This window comes from Urocampus carinirostris, chromosome 3, assembly GCF_059441175.1.
Source record: "Urocampus carinirostris isolate Australia breed hairy pipefish chromosome 3, RoL_Ucar_1.0, whole genome shotgun sequence".
NCBI classification, from domain to species: Eukaryota; Metazoa; Chordata; class Actinopteri; order Syngnathiformes; family Syngnathidae; genus Urocampus; species Urocampus carinirostris.
The window spans coordinates 25,268,176-25,289,993 of NC_142351.1; the positions used below are offsets into that span (position 1 = coordinate 25,268,176).

At 41.1% G+C, this 21,818-nt stretch overlaps 2 protein-coding genes across 2 annotated transcripts in view; one reads left to right on the forward strand and one right to left on the reverse strand.

Annotated features, from left to right (window-relative positions):
- The window catches only part of LOC148369271 (chemokine-like protein TAFA-3), a 136,943-nt gene that overhangs the window by 108,960 nt on the left and 6,165 nt on the right, over positions 1 to 21,818 (forward strand). The window contains exons 3-4 of the mRNA XM_088331232.1: positions 6,773 to 6,922; positions 14,709 to 14,833. Of these exons, the coding sequence (XP_088187358.1) occupies positions 6,773 to 6,922; positions 14,709 to 14,833 (275 nt within the window). The remainder of the gene's footprint in view (positions 1 to 6,772; positions 6,923 to 14,708; positions 14,834 to 21,818) is intronic.
- On the reverse strand, positions 848 to 3,494 carry LOC148369272 (rho guanine nucleotide exchange factor 1-like). The gene has a single exon (XM_088329922.1). It carries the CDS (start codon positions 3,469 to 3,471, stop codon positions 1,765 to 1,767), a length of 1,707 nt encoding a protein of 568 aa, XP_088186048.1. The 5' UTR covers positions 3,472 to 3,494; the 3' UTR covers positions 848 to 1,764.

Below are 21,818 nucleotides of genomic sequence, written 5' to 3' on the forward strand. Positions count from 1 at the left end.
ATGGCCCAGGTGCACGATAGATAGTTATTACATCAATTGACAATTGAGGGGACCGCATCACAAGAGCCTCAAACGTTTTGTAATTATTAGAGGTACGTGTATTAAATTTGAGCGATTTTTCAGAGATTAGCGCAACACCACCACCTCTTTTCAGCGTGCGTGCTATATGACTACTCTCGTAGTCTGGGGGAGAGGCATAATTTAGCGCTAAGTGCTCATCTGGGCGTAACCACGTTTCACAAAGACCCATACAGTTAAGTTTATAATCACGAATAATGTTATCAACAAGTAAAGCTTTTGGAGCAAGCGATCTAATATTTAACAGACCAAATTTCAGCTTTGCTGAATCATTTGACTTAGCTGAACTCTTTGTAGTCTTTGTCGAGATCTTCAAAAGCTCCCGGCGTTGTGGCCGCTCGTGAGCGCTGAGTTTAAAGCGTCGGTTGTCCGGCGAGGAATGAATGGTGGAATTAGTTACATCCTCGCGTCCATCTTGCTGCTTGGACTTCACACGCTTCACACATCTACCTGCACGGCAACCACGCTTCTGTTTCCTTTCTTTACGGGGCCGTCGGCGTCGTTTATTAAGAGGAATAGCTGTCCACAAGGATGCCGGGTCTCTTTGAAGTTCGCTCGGTATATCATGGGCGGTATAAAAAGTGCCCGAAAAATCGAAATTTAGACGCCCACCCAACCGTATAAGTTCGTCCCTACTGTAAGTGTTTTTGGCCACACATGTGTCCAAAAGTGAAAGCAAAAAAGACAAGAGAACGGCAATAAATAGAAGATTAGCTGGAGAGCTAGCCGCAAGCATGTAAGGGCATCACAGGTGGACAGGTGGGTCAGAGAGCGTTAGCCAATCAGCACAGGCTTCTATCCCCGCTATACAGTACAGCATTTTCACTTTGCAATTCCCAAACTTCAGAACCGATTAACGTATCCCGGGGGTCAAGTCTACTGTAATGCATTTGACTATAGCTTTCTTTAGGTTTCAGTATTTCCTGATAGGCTTTAAGATCTTTCCCGCTGTCTAGTGCCATCCCCATAAGTGTGGATTAGTTTCCCTCAGGTGCCTTTCCTCACATGGTTAGTCTGTGCCTATCCACATTTTTTTCTCTTTTTTCTATCATTCAGTCCAAATGTTTATTCAGCGTTACAGGTTATTAGTTTTGGAGAAGAGGGTGGATATTTTTTATTCTTCTACAGCATTTGAATTGCATTTGGTTGCCTGAAAAGTGCTATACAAATACATTTCTATTCGATATTTAACAGCTGGTTGGCAGATGAAAAGGTCTTTGAAAACAAACCTCACACTTCCTCGATTGTTATAATAACAAGCGTGCATTTTCGTTGTGCTTTGGCAAAGAACTAACACCATGGCAGTGTGTTGCAATGGCTTCCTATGGCATCTTTATAGTTTAATTTTGGCTACGACTTAAGATCTCTTCAGCAAAAAAAGTATTGTTTCTTTCACTTTTATTACGCACCTTTCTGCAAATAGGCACTCATAAGAGATCTTGTTTTTGGTTCCTTTCTCTGCTCTACATGCAACATAACGCTAGGCGGCGCTAGCATACAGAAAACACACTCATTCTGCACAGCACAGACCGCAAAAGTCATTTTCAACGAACTTGTTCATCCTCCAGCAAAATGTCCCAGACCCGTGCCAGCGTTTTTTCAGCCAAAGGTTTCCGGAAAGCTTCTTGCACTACAAACCAGCACCAGTTAAAAAAAACCTAACAGCCAGAGTGTAAAGACAGCATTTCAAGCAAAGCGACCGCCCTCCAGCAAGAACTTGGAGAGGGCCTCCTGTAGCCTGTGATGTTCCTCTTCTATAATCTGGAGTCTCTTGATTTGGTGCTCCAAGCTGATGAGGCCCCGCCTGACTTGCTCCCTCCTACCTGGGGATAAAACCAGGCTGGCCGTCTCCGAGCAGAGTCCCCTGTTGTCCTCCTTGGCGCCAATTCCTTCCTTGTCTGTTGATTGAGAGCTGTCCATTTCTAGACAAAGCTCATCCCCGTTTTCTCCGTCTTCTGACAAACTGATGCTTCCGACCAGAAGCCTCTTCAGCAACATGAATTCATCTAGAGCGCCGGCAGCAGTCTTCTCCTGATCGCTGTTAGTGTGCCCGAGAAGGTCGAAACCTTTTTCGGACAGGAAATCGATCAGGGAGTGGCGAGGATCCCCCGACTTGTCGTCGCTCAGGCCTTCCTTGTCACGATCGATGCTGCTCTTCAAACCGCCGTTCTCTGCTGGGCTCTGAGGGGCGCCAGAAGGACTGAATCCTGCTCCACTTCCAGGAGGTAGCGTGATTCTCATGGGTGCTCCGCTCTTCTTCAGATCGTCGACTGCTGCCTTGATCACGTTGGTCCACAGTTTCCTCTCGCCGACAGACTGAGCCACTAGCTCGTAGATCTGCGCCCCGCTGTCCCAGGTGAAGATGACGTAGAAGGCCTTCAAATCGGTGGCCACCTCCCGCAGAAAGACTGAATCAAGCTTGATGATAGGGCTGAGCATCTGCTTTCCCTCCTGCACGGCGATAATGCTCTTGCTCTGGCACTTGAGCACCATCTTCTCGTCCTGGCTCTGCAGGAGCACCAGCAGGTCGCCAAGGAGCACGCACTGCACCTCTACGGCCTTCTCCTTAGTGACCTTCCAAGTGAGAGGTCCTTCATACAGCATCTTTTTTTGTGTCAAATCAATGTTCTTGTATTCTGTATAAAGCTCGTTGCTCGGCTTCAGTCCTGACGTGTCCAGCCGCCGCTGATAGTCCTTAAGCGTCAGCAGGTTCTCCATCACTTTGACCTCCTCATTGACGTGGTTGAGGATCTTCCGGCAGCACTCGGCACTCTGGTGGATGCGCTCTTTTTCTCTGGGATCCTCTGTGTTCTTAGCAATGTTTTCCAGCAGCAGCGGATACTTTGTGAGCCTTTGCATCTCGATGGGGATGATGTCCTTCAGTTGCAGCCTTCGGCACTGCGGTTTGCTCTCAGCTTCCTGGATAAAAGCGTTGAAGCGAGCCTCCTTTTTCTGCCTGCTCTTGATCTGGTCCAGGGCCCACGACTGGTGACTGCAGAAACGGGCCGTCAGCTTCTGGAACCATTCTCCTTCCGTGCCCTCAAATCTGTTGAGGACGGTGGTGCTGATGGATTTGACAATAAAATTATCCTCCAGACGAAGTTTCTTCAGGTTTTCGTAAAAGTGATAGTGCATTTCGATGATCTCGTCCAGATTGGGGAAGATAGCCGCTAGCTCAGTGCCAGTGAGGAGCTCCTCCCGCTCCAAAGGCTTGGAAAAGATCATCTGAAGGACGCTTAGCATGCGAACATGTGCGTGCTCCGTGGCAAACAGCTCGTTGATGACCTCCTGCCTCTTGGTCTCCTTCTTGCTGAGGCCCGAGAGAAGCTCCGGGGAGGCCAGCTCCCTCCAATTGGGTGGGTCTTGCTCGAATTCTAGTAGGCGTGGCTCCATCTCCTCAGGCTGAGGCGCGGGGCTGGCGGGCGTCCCACGTCCTCAGAACTGTGCTGCTCACGCGCTAATGACCACTTCGCCGCCGTGCTGCCCATATAATAAATTATAATAAATAATTTTATAATAATATATATATATATAGTAAGTACTTGAATACCCTGCTAATTTGATATTCCTCCCACTTAGAAATCAAGGAGGGGTCTGAAATTTGCATGTTCACTGTGAGAGAGATAAACTAAAAAGTAAAATGCATTCTTTTTTTAAACAAATAAATTGTTAAAAAAAGCATGCTTTGTGATCTCTGGATTTGAATGAATGAATACAAAATAGATACTAGTAATCCTGGATGATATGACAAAAATTGTTTGAACGATAAACATTTTTTCATCTGTTGATATCAATATTTCTTTTCTTTTCACATTTTGAGTTATTTTTGCCCGTGTTAAATGTTGTCAAATTCTGTTGCTGCTTTAACCAATCCTTAATGTCAGAATAAAAACAACATTGTACAAATATGAGTAACATTAAACAAGTTGACACCTTCTTAGAGGAGGAGCTGGTTGCAGGGATACAGAGGTAGCGCCTTGCTTGCTGGCTTACTTGTGGAAGGTTTTTTTCGCATGGGGCTCAATGCTTGTTGAGGGTCCACGAGCACTTATTTATGGCTGAATTGTCTTTCCTTCAGCGTATTTTAGCTAACGATACAGTTTTAAATGGTGGAAGAAGTTTGTCATGTTGCCTGTCTTGGTTGCACAAGTAGTCAGTTTGCAGTGCACGCTGCCACCAGTTTATTTTAGGGGGGGGGGCTCTTCTGCCTACGAGTCTTTCAGCATGCTTTGGGATGCTGGGTGTTATCCTCCGTCTCATTATCCCTCATTTTGACCGTATTTGTAGTCATATCACTTTTACTCTGTGTGTGCCGGTGTATTGTTATTCCTTCAAAATGATTAGCTGGTCCTTGTCCCCTTCCTTGTCTCCTGAATATTAGTCTATCGTGGAAAATTATATGACGATTATTATCATTGTTGTTTTCTTGTTGAGGCTGATTTGAAGGCATGTCAACTGTACTTGTTTCCTGAGTTACAGCAGTGGCAAACCAGTAGGGCCTGAAAGGCCTTCTCTGCTGGCCTAATATCTGAATCATGTGATGTTATCTATATTTTGCCCTTCAATGCTTATTAAATAATTCCAAATTATCTGTCATCTTCCTTTGATTGCTTCTTTCCGGTGTGCTTTCATATTTCAGTATTGAATCAATCACACTTCAGCAATTAGTTGTTGCTACGCTTGGAAATCTACCCGGAAGCCTACACAAAAAATTCTGAAAGCCCCGAAGGCCGTACCTTGATCTGCATCTCTAGGATGAATCAACTCCTTGCTGGATAAATTGCCACTTTGATCACCAAGATTTCCAATGGTCCAAGAAGTTGAGGAATTTTCCTTGGAGGGAAATATACCTGGCCTTTGAAAAAGGATAAAAAAAAAAACCATATATATTCAGTTTTTTGTTAAAGAACAAACAACGTTGAACCGCCTGCGGCTATGTGTCAAGAAACATGAAAGAGGCGACTCCGTCTAGCCCGAGCCAGTTTCAATAACATAATGTTGACAAGTTGAGTAAGAATAAAAAAATACGTTAACAGAGACATCAAATAAGGGGATCTCAAATTTTATTCGAATGTTATAATCTGTTACCACGAACAATGCTTTCTTAATGAATCAAAGCAACCTTTTAATACATCAAAGATAAATCGAAACAGAACTCACCAAAACCCGTCCATTGTGATTAACACCGTCACTGGGGGGAGAGATGTGAGAGACTTATTCAGCTGAGGCGGTGTTCGGCGCCAACAGACAACCGGATGCCCAAATCATCTCTACTCCACACAAGTCCTCACAAATAAAATCAGAAATTTTACATCCATGAACCAGCTCACAGAGCCAGTTTTCTTTGCAAACAACGCTTCACTAATTCAGCCTGAAACTGAAGGTGTAGGTGTCGACCTCACAGTCCGCACCTGAGTTACAGTAACCAAGCCACACTCAAGATACTCAAGATCTCAGCAGCTCAGGGACTAACACATTCTACAACCATCAGCAGTTAGCAGATCATTTGTATGGGGGGCAGCATTGGGAACAGTAAAAATGAGGCTTTAATGACATGCATAATTAATCGATGATAATTGGCTCCAAATTAAATATATTAAAGGTCACACTGTAAACAAAAATGGTCCCGTGGGGGCCATTAGCATGTGGTTCCAGAAAGAAGGTCACTGCGATCGCTAAGGTTTTTCCTCTATGGATTTCCTTTAATGTCTTGTTCTGATTTGAACAGCATTCCAGAAAGTTATTGTTTTGTTGTCAACTGTAAATGGCAAAAATGGTTGAAACCCTGTATTGTAAACAAAGTCAATCAACTGAAATTAGTAGCCCAGTACTGGATAGACACTCTTTTTTTAATGACTTCATTGACCATTTTTTTAGTTGGATTACTTTTTACTTGTAACCGTTCACTGTAATGTATTTTACTTTCTATTTCATGTTTTTATGTTTTAGTTTTGAATTTATTTTTATTTTCATTTCAGTGTTTCTTGAATTGGGGGTTCTCCACACTGGTAGGGTATGTTTAGCTTGCGGCTGTCTGCTCCCATTCTTATCAGTGTGAGCCTCCCTCTGGTTCCTTTCCCCACATGGTCGATCTCTGATTTTACTCTAACCATTGCGTGTCTGTGTGTTTGGAATGTTTAATTTATTATTGTTCACTCAGTGTTTTTATACCCACTTTGAGCTCCAATTTGTTTCCTTAAAAGTGTAATATGTATAAATGTTGTTTAGGTAACCTTACAACAACAAAAACAGTACTTTCATACCCATTTCCTACTTTGCACTTTTTATCAATGAAACATTTTAATTTCAAATGTTTCACTTCATCGAGCCATGCATTTTTTTATGATTCAGGTTATTCTCCTTGTAATTAATGTGATGCCATCATACAGGTGCAAACACAAAAAAGGTAAAAAGTTCATAGAAAAATGTATAACCTTTATGCAGACAGCCTTATTGTCTGCCTTTGCTTTGTCCTTGAGGACTCCATTTATAGAAAAGGCTTCTATGAAAAAGCCATGTACTGAAATATATTGATTGCTTTGTTCCTCACTGAAGTCCTAGTGTGTTTATTGCACAATTATCCTAGTAACGTATATATTTCCTCCATGTACGAACAATGCCAGTGAATGTGTCTTTGTGTATTGTTTGCCAAAGTGTTCAAGACCGACTAAGTGTTTCTATTTGTGCTCTGCAGTGCATGTGAAGGCTGGGACGTGCGAGGTGATCGCCGCCCATCGCTGCTGCAACAAAAACAAGATAGAAGAGCGATCGCAAACGGTCAAATGTTCCTGCTTCCCCGGACAAGTCGCGGGGACCACTCGGGCAATGCCCTCTTGTGTTGATGGTACGTGTTGATCAATTCGGTTGCTTTCTGTCAATGTTTATAAAATTATCATGCATCACATTCAGTTGAGGCTTTTTTCGAATTTTAACTAATCTGAAAGTGACTGCTGGAGATTTTGCTAGTTATTTAAGTCAAGTCGAGTTATCTTCATTTGTTTAGCCCTTAATCACAAGGAGTCTCAATGAGCTGCAGAGACCATAGATTATTGCAAACTTCAGACTATTATTACACCATCTCCTGATCTAAAACCTATATGAGGGCAAGGAAAAACTCAAAAACCTCAACATGAGGTAAATGAAGAAACCTTGAGAAGGGTCCGCACATGAGGTAATCCCCCTTCCAGGATGACCAGGCTGCAATGGATGTTGCAATAACAAACAATACACAGCTATTGTCAACATGAAATATAGGTAATAAATAAACTATAGAATAGAAGTGTGTTTCAATGATTAAATGATAAGATGTTTGCACCTTGGCAAGCAATGTGCTGCAAGCTTTGTTCAACTAATTTCTGTATGGGTGTTGAATACCGGTATGTTTTTTTTCCTGATACTGATACCAATTTCGGCAGCATGGCAGCACAGTGGTTAGCGCATGTGCGGCACAGTTCTGAGGTCATGAGATCGAAACTTCCTGTGTTGAGTTTGCATGTTCTCCGAGTGCTTGCGTGGGTTTCCTCCAGGCACTCCGGTTTCCTCCCACATTCCAAAAACATGCATGTCAGGTTAATTTGATGGTCCAAAAAGACGTGTGAATGAGCGAGTGTCTGTCTCTGTGTGCCCTGCGACTGGCTGGAAACCAGTTCAGGGTGTTCCCTGCCCACTGCCTGAAGATGGCTGGGATGGGCTCCAGCACTCCCGCGACCCTTCTGAGGACAAGCGGTGCAGATAATGGATAGATGGATACCAAATTCTTGAGTCATATCAATACCAATACCAGCTACCAATACTATTAGTACATGTAATCCCCCCCTCATTATTCTATACCAATTTGTTAATTGTTAATTCTAGTTTCTGAATGTTTAACAGCATTTGTTGAGCTGCTGTTGGTCAGTTTTGCATAAAGCAATACCTATTACACTTATCTATCTATCTGTCTACCTTGGTCATATCCCTCAAGAGGGGTGACCGACAGCAAGACAAACACATACAATAACAAAGAAAATAAAAGGGAAAAAAAATAGCAAAAAAACTCACCCAACATTTTTTGGGACCATGGCCAACCCAATTGCCCAAATACCCAAACAAGTTAGGCACCTCGACACCTAAGTTGGTCATGCTTTCGTCCCTCCAGATGAAATGGGACACCAGAAAGAGGCCATGTCACTCGGGTCAAGGTGATACAACACACTCTTTTGTTCAACAGCAGGGCCCGAAAGCTTTCACTGGCTTACCCCTGCCGCATCATACGGGTGCCCAGCCCATCCTTAAGAACGCGTCCGCAATCCCACTATCCTTTCACAACACCTCTCCACTCTTTCCTATCACCAACAAGAGCTCTAGCTTACATTACAGTGCATCCGGAAAGTATTCACAGCGCTTCACTTTTTCCACATTTTGTTATGTCACAGCCTCATTCCAAATTGTATTAATTTAATCTCTTATCTCAAAATTTTACACAAAATACTCCATTATGACAATGTGAAAAAGTTTTTTTTTTACTTTTTTTGAATTTATTAAAAATAGAAAACTAAGAAATCACATTTACATAAGTATTCACAGCCTTTGCTTAGTACTTTGTTGATCCACCTTTGGCAGCAAATACAGCCTCAAGTCTTTTTGAATATGATCCCACAAGTTTAGCACACCTATCTTTAGGCAGTTTTATAAGTCTCAAGCTCAATCAGGTTGGATGGGAGACGTTTGTGCACAGCCATTTTCAGATCTCTCCAGAGATGTTCGATCAGATTCAAGTCTGGACTCTGGCTGGGCCACTCCAGGACATTCACGGAGTGGTTCTGAAGCCAATCTTTTGAGATCTTGGCTGTGTGCTTTGGGTCGTTGTCCTGCTGAAAAATGAACCTTCGCCCCAGCATGAGGTCAAGAGCGCTCTGGAGCAGGTTTTCATCCAGGATATCTCTATATATTGCTGCATTCATTTTTCCTTCTATCCTGACTAAACTGCCAGTTCCTGCTGCTGAAAAACATCCCCACAGCGTGATGCTGCCACCACCATGCTTCACTGTAGGGATGGGATTGGCCTGGTGATGAGCGGTGCCTGGTTTCCTCCAAACATGGCGCCTGGCATTAACACCAAAGAGTTGAATCTTTGTCTCATCAGACCAGAGAATTTTGCTTCTCATTGTCTGAGAGTCATTCGGGTGCTTTTTGGCAAATTCCAGACGGGCTTCCATGTTCTTTTTAGTAAGGAGTGGCTTTTGTCTGGCCACTCTACCATACAGGCCTGACTGGTGGATTGCTGCAGAGATGGTTGTCCTTCTGGAAGGCTCTCCACTCTCCACAGAGGAACGGTGGAGCTCTGACAGAGTGACCATCAGGTTCTTGGTCACCTCCCTGACTAAGGCTCAGTTTAGAAGGCCGGCCAGCTCTCGGAAGAGTCCTGGTGGTTCCAAATGTCTTCCATTTACGAATAAAGGAGGCCACTGTGCTCATTGGGACCTTCAAAGTAGCAGAATTTTTTCTGTATCCTTCCACAGATTTGTGCCTCAAGACAATCCTGTCTCGCAGGTCTACAGACAGTTCTTTTGACTTCATGCTTGGTGTTTGTGCTCTGACATGCACACTCAACTGTGGGACCTTATATAGACAGGTGTGTGCCTTTCCAAATCATGTCCAATCAACTGAATTTACTGCAGGTGGACTCCAATTAAGCTGTAGAAAGATCTCAAGGATGATCAGTGGAAAAAAGATGCACCTGAGCTCAATTTTGAGCTTCATAGCAAAGGCTGTGAATACTTATGTAAATGTGATTTCTTAATTTTCTATTTTTAATAAATTCAAAAAAGGTAAAAAAAAACTTTTTCACATTGTCATAATGGAGTATTTTGTGTAAAATTTTGAGATAAGAGATTAAATTAATACAATTTGGAATGAGGCTGTAACATAACAAAATGTGGAAAAAGTGAAGCGCTGCGAATACTTTCCGGATGCACTGTATATTTAGACCTCTTTCCTGCAGTGCACTCATAACACCATCCATCCACGTCAATGGCGGCCTTCTTCTTGGTCTCCTTCCATTGACTTCTGCTCTGTAGATCCTCTTCAACATTCGCTCCTCATCCATCCTCTCCATGTGTCCAAACCAAGACAGCAAGGCCAATTACACTTAGCAAAAGTAAATCCGATGCACCGACATGCTACCGGGTGTTATTACCTTCGAGAGGTAAGACCGGGCCTAAAAAATTCGGCCCTACCTGACCCGAGTTGCAGGTATATAAACCTGAACCCGCCCGAACAAGACCGATTAATTTAAACATGGGGTTTACTTGGGGATGAGTCCCTTATATCAAGTGTGCACTGGAAGTGCAGCACCTAAATGAAAAAAATGGCACTGAAATGAAAATCCTTTTCTGCAGATTACAAGCTGCAAACAGTGAAAGATTCGACCACAAAGCAGAATTAAAGTTTGTGAAGCTTGTAAGCTGTTATCAAGAAGCTATTGACAGCGAGAGAGAAGCCCGACCGGCCCAACCTAATGATTACAATTTTAATCCCCGGGCCCAAGATCTTACCTTCCCATCTCTACTTTTCAGCATTTCAATTTCAATCCTTCTGTTATGCTCAAGTTTTTTCTTTTACATTTTGTGGAAGAAAATTCTCAAGTTAAATATTTTAACAAAACAAAACAGATAAAAGGATCAAAAGAGTGAAAAGGATATAACTGGAAAACTAGTATTAGGTATGAATAGCTTACTTACAAAAATTGTCATTGTTATTATCCAAGTAGAAGAACAGGTTGCTGATTACATGACCAATACCTATAGCTGGTATTCTAATTACTAATCAATTTATAACAGCCTGAAATATCTTACTTTCAAAATAGCCACGCGATTATTTTTGTGCATATTCTTTAATGGAATGTATTAAATACATACTAAAATAAAGTTTTCATGTTACATTGGCTGTGAAAAAATAAAGCTCAAAGGCTTTTTTGTTGCTGGTTTTGGATTTATAAATAACAATTGTTTATTGAAAAAGTTTGGAATAAAGATTAGAAAATATGTCTCCAGATCAATGCATGCTTTACCGTTATTCCCATTTGCTGAATATACTAATTTACTGTTTGTAATTATAAAACCAACGCGAGTTCAAATCGGAATTCAATTATATGATAAAGTAAAATAATAAATCTGTTTTGTGAAAACCAATGAACATGTTTTCAAATGAGTCAATCACTTATATTGCTCCACTAGCAAATTCAGATTCAGATTCAGATTCAGATCTACTTTATTGTCATTCTAGTACACGTGTATACAGAACGAAATGTCGATGCATCTGACCCCCACAGTTTCCTTGAATGTACAGATATAAATAATGTTGTATTGTATTTTGGCTACGTATAGTATTTTACCATAGTTCCGATAGTGCAAGAAGAGTAGCTAACCAGATGCGCAAAATGGGCAGTCAGGTTAACAAGTCAGGTACACAGTAACATTAACACTGTAACAATAACGCTGTAATTACAATAGTGCAGAGAGCAATGTGCAAGGAGTGGCAAGCTATAAAAAAAACTGCCAGTAGTGCAAAAGTCAGATTAGCAGCCGTTTAGATTTAAGTTAACTATATGTTAGATTGACCATTTAACAGTCTAATGGCCAGGGGGACTAGACTATTGCGGAGCCTGGTGGTATGGCAGCATACAATTTGTTCACTCATCTATTCGAATGGCTCAAACATTTTACTTATCCCCTATTGATTTTACAGGCAGCCAAAGAAAGAAGGAGTACTTTCATCATTTTATTTTTATTCTACATTTCAGAGAGCACCGATAACTTGAATTCCAAAGGATGCAGTGGAAAGTGCCTGTAAAATCTACCTTACTACTTTTCCTGCATCTGCAAATTCAAAAGTTTTGTTGTGCATCGGCACGGATTGCGCTTGTTGAAATCCTATACACCACTCAATGAGTTTATGTGTTGGTTGCTCTTTTGTGAATGCGGGCAGTCATAATGATGAATGAATCAGCTCAACACATTCAATTGAGGCAAGACCTCTGTTTGATACATTTGCATTAGGTTATGTTGTATATATATATATTTTTTACCATTAATATGCAATGCATCTGTTGACCAGCTGTAAGGTTGAGCGTTTTTTCATAACTACAGGTACCTTTTGTGAAAATATTGGTATACACTCATAAATCAATCAATTTCATCTTCAGTTTATCAGCTGTTTTTGTTTTTAGTGCAGGAATCAAATTACTACTACTTGTATGGTTATGACTACTTCTTATGTACAGGGCTGTGGAATCAAACACAGTCATTTCTTTCTTATGACTCTGTTCATCTTAACAATTATTTTCACGCACGTGTAATGCTTTTAAAAGCGGATAATAGAATCAATTTTATGGGGGGATAATAAGACAGAAAATTCCAAAAGTATGTCTTACACTTGATTTTATGACCATGGGACATGAAACATTTAAGAGAATGTGAATGCAGAAAAAATAAGTATTATATAACTTACATAAAAAGGCAGTCAAAATATAACAAAGCTAAATCAATCATGGAGAAAAACTATAAGACCCAAACTGAAATGATTGCGATAAAAAAGTAATGGGTCCATTTATTTTATTTACCGCTAAATTCCTGAATATCTCACCAGTGTGTAGCATCCGTCATGTAACAAAATGATGAAGACCCCTTAAAAAGTCTGACTCGTTTATTTGTATTTTTTTTTTTTTTATGTCTTGGGTTTCTTTACTAGCATGCCGAGATTGGCTGGAGCATGAACACAACATCTTAAATGCAAAGTTGCTATAATACAACGTGTTAAACTCATTTAAGATCAGAAGCCGCATAAGCAAACCCTCTCACGGGGGCCAGACTAGCAGATTAGAGGGACAAAGAAAGGGAGAAAAACAGAGAAGGAGATGCAATGAAAGGGGAAAAAAGAAGATTGGGAAAGAAAAAAAAAAGAGGGAGAAAGAAAGAATGAGAAGACAATAGAGAGAAAGATAAAGAAAAAAAGACAGATAGAAAAGGAAATGGAATGAAAGAGAAAGTGAGATAAGACAAAGAAAGGGAGGAAGAGGGGGGCAGAGAAAGCACAAAAACAAGAGAGTGAGAAAAAGGAGAATGAAAGAGAGAAAAGGGAAAAGAGAAAAACAGAGAGAGAAAAAGAGAAGGGGGAAAGTGAGAGAGTAAAACATGAGAAATAATAAGAGAGAGGAAAAGAAAAAGAAGAAAAGATAAAATGAAGGGAGAAAGAAGGAGAGAGAGAATGGAATGAGAGAGATACAGAGAGTGAGCAAAAAAATGTATAATTAAGAACAGAGAAAAAGGAAAAAAAGAGACAGAACGAATAGAAAAAAAGAGGGACAGATATAGAGAGAAGGGAGAGAAAGGGAGTTGAAAGGGGAAGACAGAAAGAGAGAGAGAGGGAGTGAACAGAAACAGAGAGAGAAAAAGAGAATGACAGAGAGATACAGAGGGAGAAAGAGGTAGAATGAGAGAGGAAAGAAACAAGAGACAGACAGAAAAATAGAAAGAAAAAGAAAGATCGAATTAAAGAGAGATAAAACGGAAATGATAGAGTGAGAGAAAGAAGGAGAGAAAGAAGTAAGGAGGAGAGAAAGAACAAATAGAGAAAAAGAAAGAAATATAGCTTTGGGAGTGGCGCCTGGATTTGGCAACATCCAGTGGACATATTTAAAACTGCAGGTCGTTTGGCTATCTTTTATCTCTCCCTTCTCACTGTTGTTTAGTGGGCCGGATAAAAGTTGTCGATTGGACTGAACCGGCCCGCTGCTCGTTCGTCTGACACCCGTGGCCTCGAAAAAACCATTACTCTTCAAAGGTGGTTAATGCAACGTGAAATGTTGATACTCTCTGCCGCCATCTGCTGGCTTAAAGTTACGATCGCAGCCTAAGTCAACTCATTCCTCAAGTACTAATAAACTCTTCTGTAGTCATCTTTTTTAGGGGTTTGGGATGGGGTTTGGACTGGATTCAAAACAAACCTTTTCTCACTGTTACCGGTTTCAGGCTAAAACTAGCCCCAGGTATCTGATGGCTCTCGATGTGTCTTTTGGAGCTCTTTCCTTTGTGACCCTGGCTAACGGCGTACATTCATTTTGATCCGATGTGATGCGTGGCGCGCCATTTTGCTCGCAACCCTTAGAGATCGTAACACATCTCAGACGTCAGATGCAGATCTGGCCTCCAGTTTTGTCCTTTTGGATTGCTTTCGACATGAATTGAATATGCAAATCGTGGCCCGCGTGCTGATTAAATTCACATGACACTGTCGTGCCCGCCAAGGCGGCGCAGGCAAGGATCATAAATAATAAAAACACGCGAGCACAGCGAAATTGTGTTGAAAAAAAATCGATACGCTTAGTTTGAATATTTATCGATGCTTTTGCCGCTTTGTAAAACGATATTAAAAAACTGTAATCACGTTTTAGCCGTGGAGTCGCGTATTACCATTATAAATGAGACTTGTAAAGCTTAAGGGTGTTGCACGACTAATGAGATGCGAAAGCTCATCTCTTCTTAGATTACAGTAGTCATGTATTAGAACTTGATTTCTTGCAAAAACCAATCAATCACTTTGTACACGTTCGGGGCAAAACATTGATATCTGCTTCTAACTTCATCACTCAGCCTCCATCGTTGTCCAGAAGTGGTGGTGTCAGATGGAGCCATGTATGGAAGGTGAGGAGTGTAAAGTTCTCCCAGACCTCACGGGATGGAGCTGCAGCACTGGGAACAAAGTCAAGACAACGAAGGTGAGCATCAGTTCCATCTACTACTCCTACTAGGGCTGCACGGTTAACCAAAATCGAATCGATATCGCGACATGGCGTAGTGCGATGGGGCAACCGCAAAACACAGTTTTTTTTAAGGAGTTCCAGTTTGTTATTTGAGTGATGTTGTGTTTGGCCAACAAGATTTGTTGCATTTCAAGGTTGAACAACGCCGGCCAATCAGAAGCAGGTTTTCATGGCACCAGCCAATAAAGACTAGGCAAGTTTCCAAGTTTCCAAGGCGGGTGTGCGCGTCAGCCAGATGTTCTAGCGTAGTTCTAGCGGCTTGTCACATTGAAAATAAATTCATTAATTAAAATCAGACTCTGAGGTGATTCAAAAAAGCGCAATAAATGCTGATTACCAGCGGGTGCCCCCTGAATTTTTATCGCAACCAGGAATTGACTGAGTCGGCGAAAGCTAACAGCTAGGCTAACAACTCTTAAGCCACCACTGCTGAACGTGGCTAGATACCTACACCAGATCCATTACCCATAAAGCGGACGACTTGGAGCTACTACTTGTGGAAAATCGCTACATTTGTGACGCTTCTATTTTAATCATCACAAAGACGTTTCAGAAATCTCAGTAACCCGACGCTAGCATGTAGCTTGACAGCCTCTCTCTAAATAGCTTTCTTACACTAAAAGGAGTAGCCATCCGATTTCATTGTACTTTTGTATAACGACAATAAAGCCTAATTATTCAACTGCAATTCTGTTTTAATTTGTAGAGCTATAGTTATTGTTACAGTCGCATACTAATCTAGAAGAACATCAACTCGCGGTAAGTTTGCATGTATGTTTAAGTTCTCCCCAAAACAAAACATGAACAGAAAATGCACTTTTCATGTAAAATCGAAAATCTTATCGAAATTGCAGTACTGTTCTGAAAAATCGCAATTTGTTTTTTTTTTCCAAAAACGTGCAGCCCTAACTTCTTCTAATCCTTTTTTAAATGATTGGTTGATCTCAATCATAAAAGCAGTAGCCAATTGTCAGGTTTCTTTTCTCAGACGTTTTTTGTTGATTGTATGCTTATACAGAGGTACCTCTTCATACAAGCATATTTTTTTTCCAGGACTATACTCGTAGCTACTGTATAATGGCTCATGTAACGAGAATTTTTTTCGAGAAATTATTTTGGGGGTAGGCGGCACATCAGATGAGTGGCACAGTTCTGAGGTTCTGGGTTCCAGCTACCAGCCTTCCTGTGCGGAGTTCATTCAAACATCATAGAAAGAGGGTAAATATAATAATTTATGAAGTAATCTGCTAGTTTGGCTATCAGAATGGCGTACACTTAAGTCCTTATAGAAACTTGATGCGCAACAGAATATTTCATTTCTAGTTAACATTTTGCTGCCAAACAGTTACAAGAAATACTTGCTTTCTACATTACACTGCAATAAAAAATACATTCTTGCTTCTCCAACGCCTATTTTTCTAATTTGAATATTTTTTCCTCTTCTTTTCCTATATTTTTTTTAAAAAGGACAACGGCACTTACAAAATGATCTGATATGTCAGATAGCTTATCATTTAGCTGATCCTTTAGCGTGTTCAAAACAATATATTTCTTAATTCAATCATAGACGTTGATTTAGGTTTCAGTAATGCGCAAACTTAATTATTTATTGACATATGTTTGTATTATTTGAAATAATCAGTAATCATGTTCATCCATTTTTCATTTTTTTATTTTACAAAAAGCAATTCTTCCGTTCTTCCATGCATTATCCAACTGGTCATCATCATCAGGGTCGGGAGGCGGCTGGTAGTAGGCAAAAATAAAACATATCTTTAAAATCATTTAAGAATATATAAGTACAGACGCTGCCCTACATACGAACAAGATCTGTACGATCATTCGTAAGTTGAATTTGTTTGTAAATTGCTTCAGTGCCATATTCTATATGTTTAAGGCTTGTATGGGTAACCTGTATTGTTTTGTACCAAAAAAATAAACATTTCATAAAATAATAGTCTCTATAAATATAAATAAAGATAAGTTTAACTTACTTTTGGAAGATGAGCTTCAAGAGTTAAACGACTTCCTCCTTTGTGGTAAAAGTGACCAAAAAAAAGCAAGCCAACCATTTTCTCAGAAGCATGAAGCTTCCATATACCACTCTCATTTTAAAAGAAACGGCTCGCCTCTTCTTTACACTTGACACCAGCCATATTGAATGGATGCACGAGATAATAAATGATTAAAATGTCGAAGTTTTTAGAGCGCTGGAGTTACGGTATACAGTAGTTGTAGTACAGTATACAGAACTAGGCAGAGGAGGCGTTTTTCTTCTTCGAGGTGGATGCTGGGTGAGCTCTCACGGCACCACCACCCACTGGTACTGGCGGAAAGAAGCACTACAGTAATGTGCTGTACTCGGAAAAAGGTGCACACAATACAAAATCTAACTTACAGCAATGTCGGATATTTTTCGACATCCCGAAAAAAAGGTTCGTATCCGTACCGTTTTTTTTTTTGTAAGTTGAATTGTCGTAGGTCGGGGAGCGTCTGTACAGACAGTTAACGCTTCAACACTTTATTCCTTTTAAAAAAGTTTACAATTATGCTTTGTCAGAGAGGGATGACGTTTCGTGCACGTCCACAATTTTGAAAATTTATTGCGAAGTTCATGCATCGTTCATGCATAAGTTCATTGTTCTTGAAAAAAATGTTATTTTGCAAAAGAAATCCCCCTGTGTTTATGGAAATAAGAGTATTTTAAAGAAAGTTAGCTATGTTGAACTGTTGTTTGAGAAACAATTGTAACAGATACAGATTTTTTCTAATAAAAGATGAGGGTTCAAGCTTTCTTTTGATATGTCCTATGCCTATGTAGCTACGGAACTCAATTTTCTGTTAGCCTTTAAAATTAGTCAAAACGGCAAAAATTGGGTGGCACCATATGTGAGAAATGTCTAGCATTAAATGAGTTAAGGGGAACAAAGGGTAGCCTGTCGCATAAAGCTGTCGTGTTGGTGAGTATGCACATTTCACCCGTTGACCTTTTCTGATGCACCTGATTGGGAACCCTAACCGCGCCTGCCTGCTTTGCCATACGTGTAATTTGAGGGTAGTCCCTCTTCCGTTTCCCATGTGGTCTTTGCACTGAGTGTGAACAGCAGCCCCATCTGTACATAATGCATCAAGCCGGCTCCTGCTCTGGAATAACCCGACAGGAGCAAACTCGGAAGCAGTCGTCACGCGCAAGCGTTTGAGTGAAACTCACCTCTCATGACTGCACACCTCTGTTCCTAACCTCCATCTTGCTCTCTGCCTATTCATCCTCCATTATTTATAGCGATGTGCAGACCCTTGTTTTCATTCTTAATAATTGATTCAAGGGGTGGCCGAAGCACGGAGAGTGCAGCTTTTTTCAGATTAAAAAAAAAAGAAAAAGTGAACACGTTATTCGTCGCCTGAAGCAATTCGAAAATTGTCGGATGTTCTGTCGATTGTCATGATGATTAAAAAACACAAGCACAAAATTCTTAAACTTGTTGACAATGTTGACAAAATCACGAACAAGAAACCCAACCTGTTTCTTTTTTGTTTTTAAACATAAGAGCTGAAGTTATGTGGATATTTTCTTTTTGCTTTGGTTCATCAAGGAAAAAATGCACGTAAGATTATTTGTTATTGTCAAAAGAAACGTTTAATGGTATATGATGGAACATTGTGAGGTAGTACAGTGAACCCCTGTTTATTGCAGGGGTTAGGTTCCGAAGAAAACCCATATCAATACATGAAGTAAAAACCTTTCACAGCTCACAAATCCCCTAACTGCATTGGTCCTCAGGGCACCAATGAGGACGAAACTCTGGAAAGCTTTCTCCACTGTTGAAGGCTGCCTGATTTTGAGTCTTGGCACCAGTCCATTCCTTAATGTTGTCGGCCCAGTTATTTTTCGGTCATCCACTCCTCCTGCCCTCTTGGACTGTGCCCTGAAGAATTATCTTGGTCAGTCCTGATGATCTTCTGACATGAACATACTGCTGAAGTTTCCGCCTGCGCACAGTTGACAGCAGTTCTTCCATGGAACAGTGAGTCAGGCAAAAATGATGGACTTTGAGCTCCTAAAAAGAAGGATTATATCTGGTCGGAGGGTAGTTGCAACTACCTCTTGAGGAAAGACCAGCTTTTTCTTGAGATCTACCAGCAGCTCCCAATCTGATGCGCAGTGCAGCATCGATGTTAGATAGTTTTTTCCCTTTGGGAAGTAACTGCCGGGCAGCACGGCGGACGCAGTGGTTAGCGCGTGTGCGGCACAGTTCTAAGGTCTTGGGAACCTCCTGTGTGGGTTCAAATCCAGCTACCTGTGCCTGTGCGGAGTTTGTATGTTCTCCCCGTGCTTGCGTGGGTTTCCTCCGGGCACTCCGGTTTCCTCCCACGTTCATGCACGACATGCATTTCAGGTGGATTGGCCGGTCCAAATCGTCCCTAGGTGTGAATGAGCGAGCGAGTTATCTGTCCCTGTGTGCCCTGCGATTGGCTGGCAACCAGTTCAGGGTGTCCCCTGCCCACTGCCAGATGATTGCTGGGATGGGCTCCAGCACCCCCGCGACCCTACTGAGGATAAGCGGTGCAGCTAATGAGATGGGATGAGAAGTTACTGCCCTCTGGTTGAAAGATTGTGAGCCTCAACGGTTCTGGTGTTATAAACTGTCCATCTATCATAGCTGGTGTAAAAAAGGTAATTATTGCATGTGGGCGTCGCCTTTGGCAGAGACAACCACCGGAAGTGTCGCCTGATTTGAGACCATATTTTTAATTAATGTACGACGACTGTAATATTGGTAAACTTGGAATATGGGACAGATACACTACCACATGCCAATGCTGTGAGCCATGTAGAGCAAGAATCAGCCTTCACCCGAGCCCGGCCATGGTTGATTCGCTATGCAATAGCGGCCCAAAAGCAAGGAATTCCTGTGTGAATAACATTGAGTAGCCGTCTTACATTAGCGAAAGAATGCCCTCCCTTTATAAAGACTGTTTGGTCCACTGATACCACTTTACACATAATGCCTTCCAAACAATTCATCGACACCTTTCCATATCAACAGAAAAAAGAGAATTTGGGCAATATGAAGCACAATTTGTTGGTTCCTTGTATTTTTTATGAATACGCGATACAGAAGCTTGCTTGGGTTTGATCGGAAGGGTGCCCTCATTGAATGACTGCTCGTACGTGTCTAGTAGAAGAGGCGCAAGCAAATCTAAAAATCGTATATGGAACAAAGTTACCGTCAATAACAGGTGAGGTACCGCTGCGCAACAAATGAATGGCTTCCTTAATTTCCCAAAGGGTCAGAGGCGCCTCGGGTATCTTTTTGTTGGTTGGTGAAATTACTCGGTGGAATCAGCTTAATCAAAGAAACCAAGTAGTTTCCTTTCATCGTTAATAGATTTATACGTGTATAAATTAACATAAAACGACCTGAATGTTTCCTTTATCTCTCCCGGTTTAGAAGTTAGAGAACCTAACGTCCCACACATTCAGAGGGCTCGGTTGGAAGCCGATCTGGCTTTAAGCTGGTGTGCCAAGAGACAGCCAGCTTTATCACCATGTTCGTAAAATACCCCATGAGTGCAGAGAAGAAGACGTTCTGCCTCTGTGTTGAAGAGGCGATCAAGTTCAGTGTTGAGTTTCAGTATATCTTTATATAAGGCAGATTAATTAGTCGTAGACAGTACAACATCCAGTTTACCTATAGCCTTCTGCAATTCCCTCTGGTGGATTCTACCCTGCTTGTTTAGATTTGATGAATATGAGAATTCTTCCTCTAGCAAAAGGTTTTCACATTTCCCAAAGTAACGAGGGGGATATCTCGTCATTTTTATGGGTCTCACAGGAAAGCGTGATGACTACACCATGTCTTTACAGAAATTCATATCAGCCAGTTAATAAAGCGCCTAAGGTCAAAACATAACCCTATAATTACTGTCGAATGATCCCGTATTCTGATGGGACTGTATTGGGTAGAAACAGGAAATGAGTGCTGTATCAACCAAAAATAAATCTGTGGGAATGCGAAAAGAAGGAGTACTGTCTGACAGAGGGATTTAAGAACCATAATGTGTTATGACGGATTTAAGACACAACTCATGTCGCCTGCCATTATCAAAAGATGAGAACTACGTTTTGGAATGGCATATAAAAAATCCTCATAAAATTATGATCATCCTATTTCTGGGTGTAGACTCAAACCAGTACCACTGGTTTCTGATATAGTGTGCCCACCACATTAACCCATCGCCCCCCTCAGGGTCTAAAATTGATATTACGATAGTAATGTGAATATTTTTTCCCTTTTTGTTTTCAGGTTGAACCTCAAATGGATAGTTTGCCCAATCCAGGGCCTGCCACATTTTCTATTTTAAGAGTTTTTTTAGGTACGTCTCCTGAATAAACATTATATCGACATTAAGGCTCTTAATATACATCAGGATCATACAGTATTTTGTTTTGCAGCAGCGTTTAAGGAAACAGATCTTACTACACATCCAATGGCCGCGCCCCCAGTCCCTTAAATCAGCCATGTTATTAGACAAGCCTGACCAAGGTCCAGACTGGTTCTGAAATGAGCAGCAAATTACATTTGAAAAGAGATGTGCTATTAGCCAATGTGTAGCATTTCCTATAAACTTAAAGTCACTAAATCCCAAAATACAGAAAGCAAATATGAAAAGATGAAAAAATGAATAACTTTACAGGCCAATAACAGTGCACCCCACCCCCCAGCAGCTAGTAAAACATACCAGCTACAACAGTCCAAATCATCCTCTCACAAATGAAATGTTTTTTACTCCTTAACTACCTTTACTAATCTTGATGACCCCTTGCAAGTTTTGGTTAGTGGAAAATTATACAAATAACTAACATAAATGTGTAATTTCCTATCTTAAATGCAGCCGTACTTGTCTGGCATCTTGCGTTCAGGCTGTGCTTTGGGGC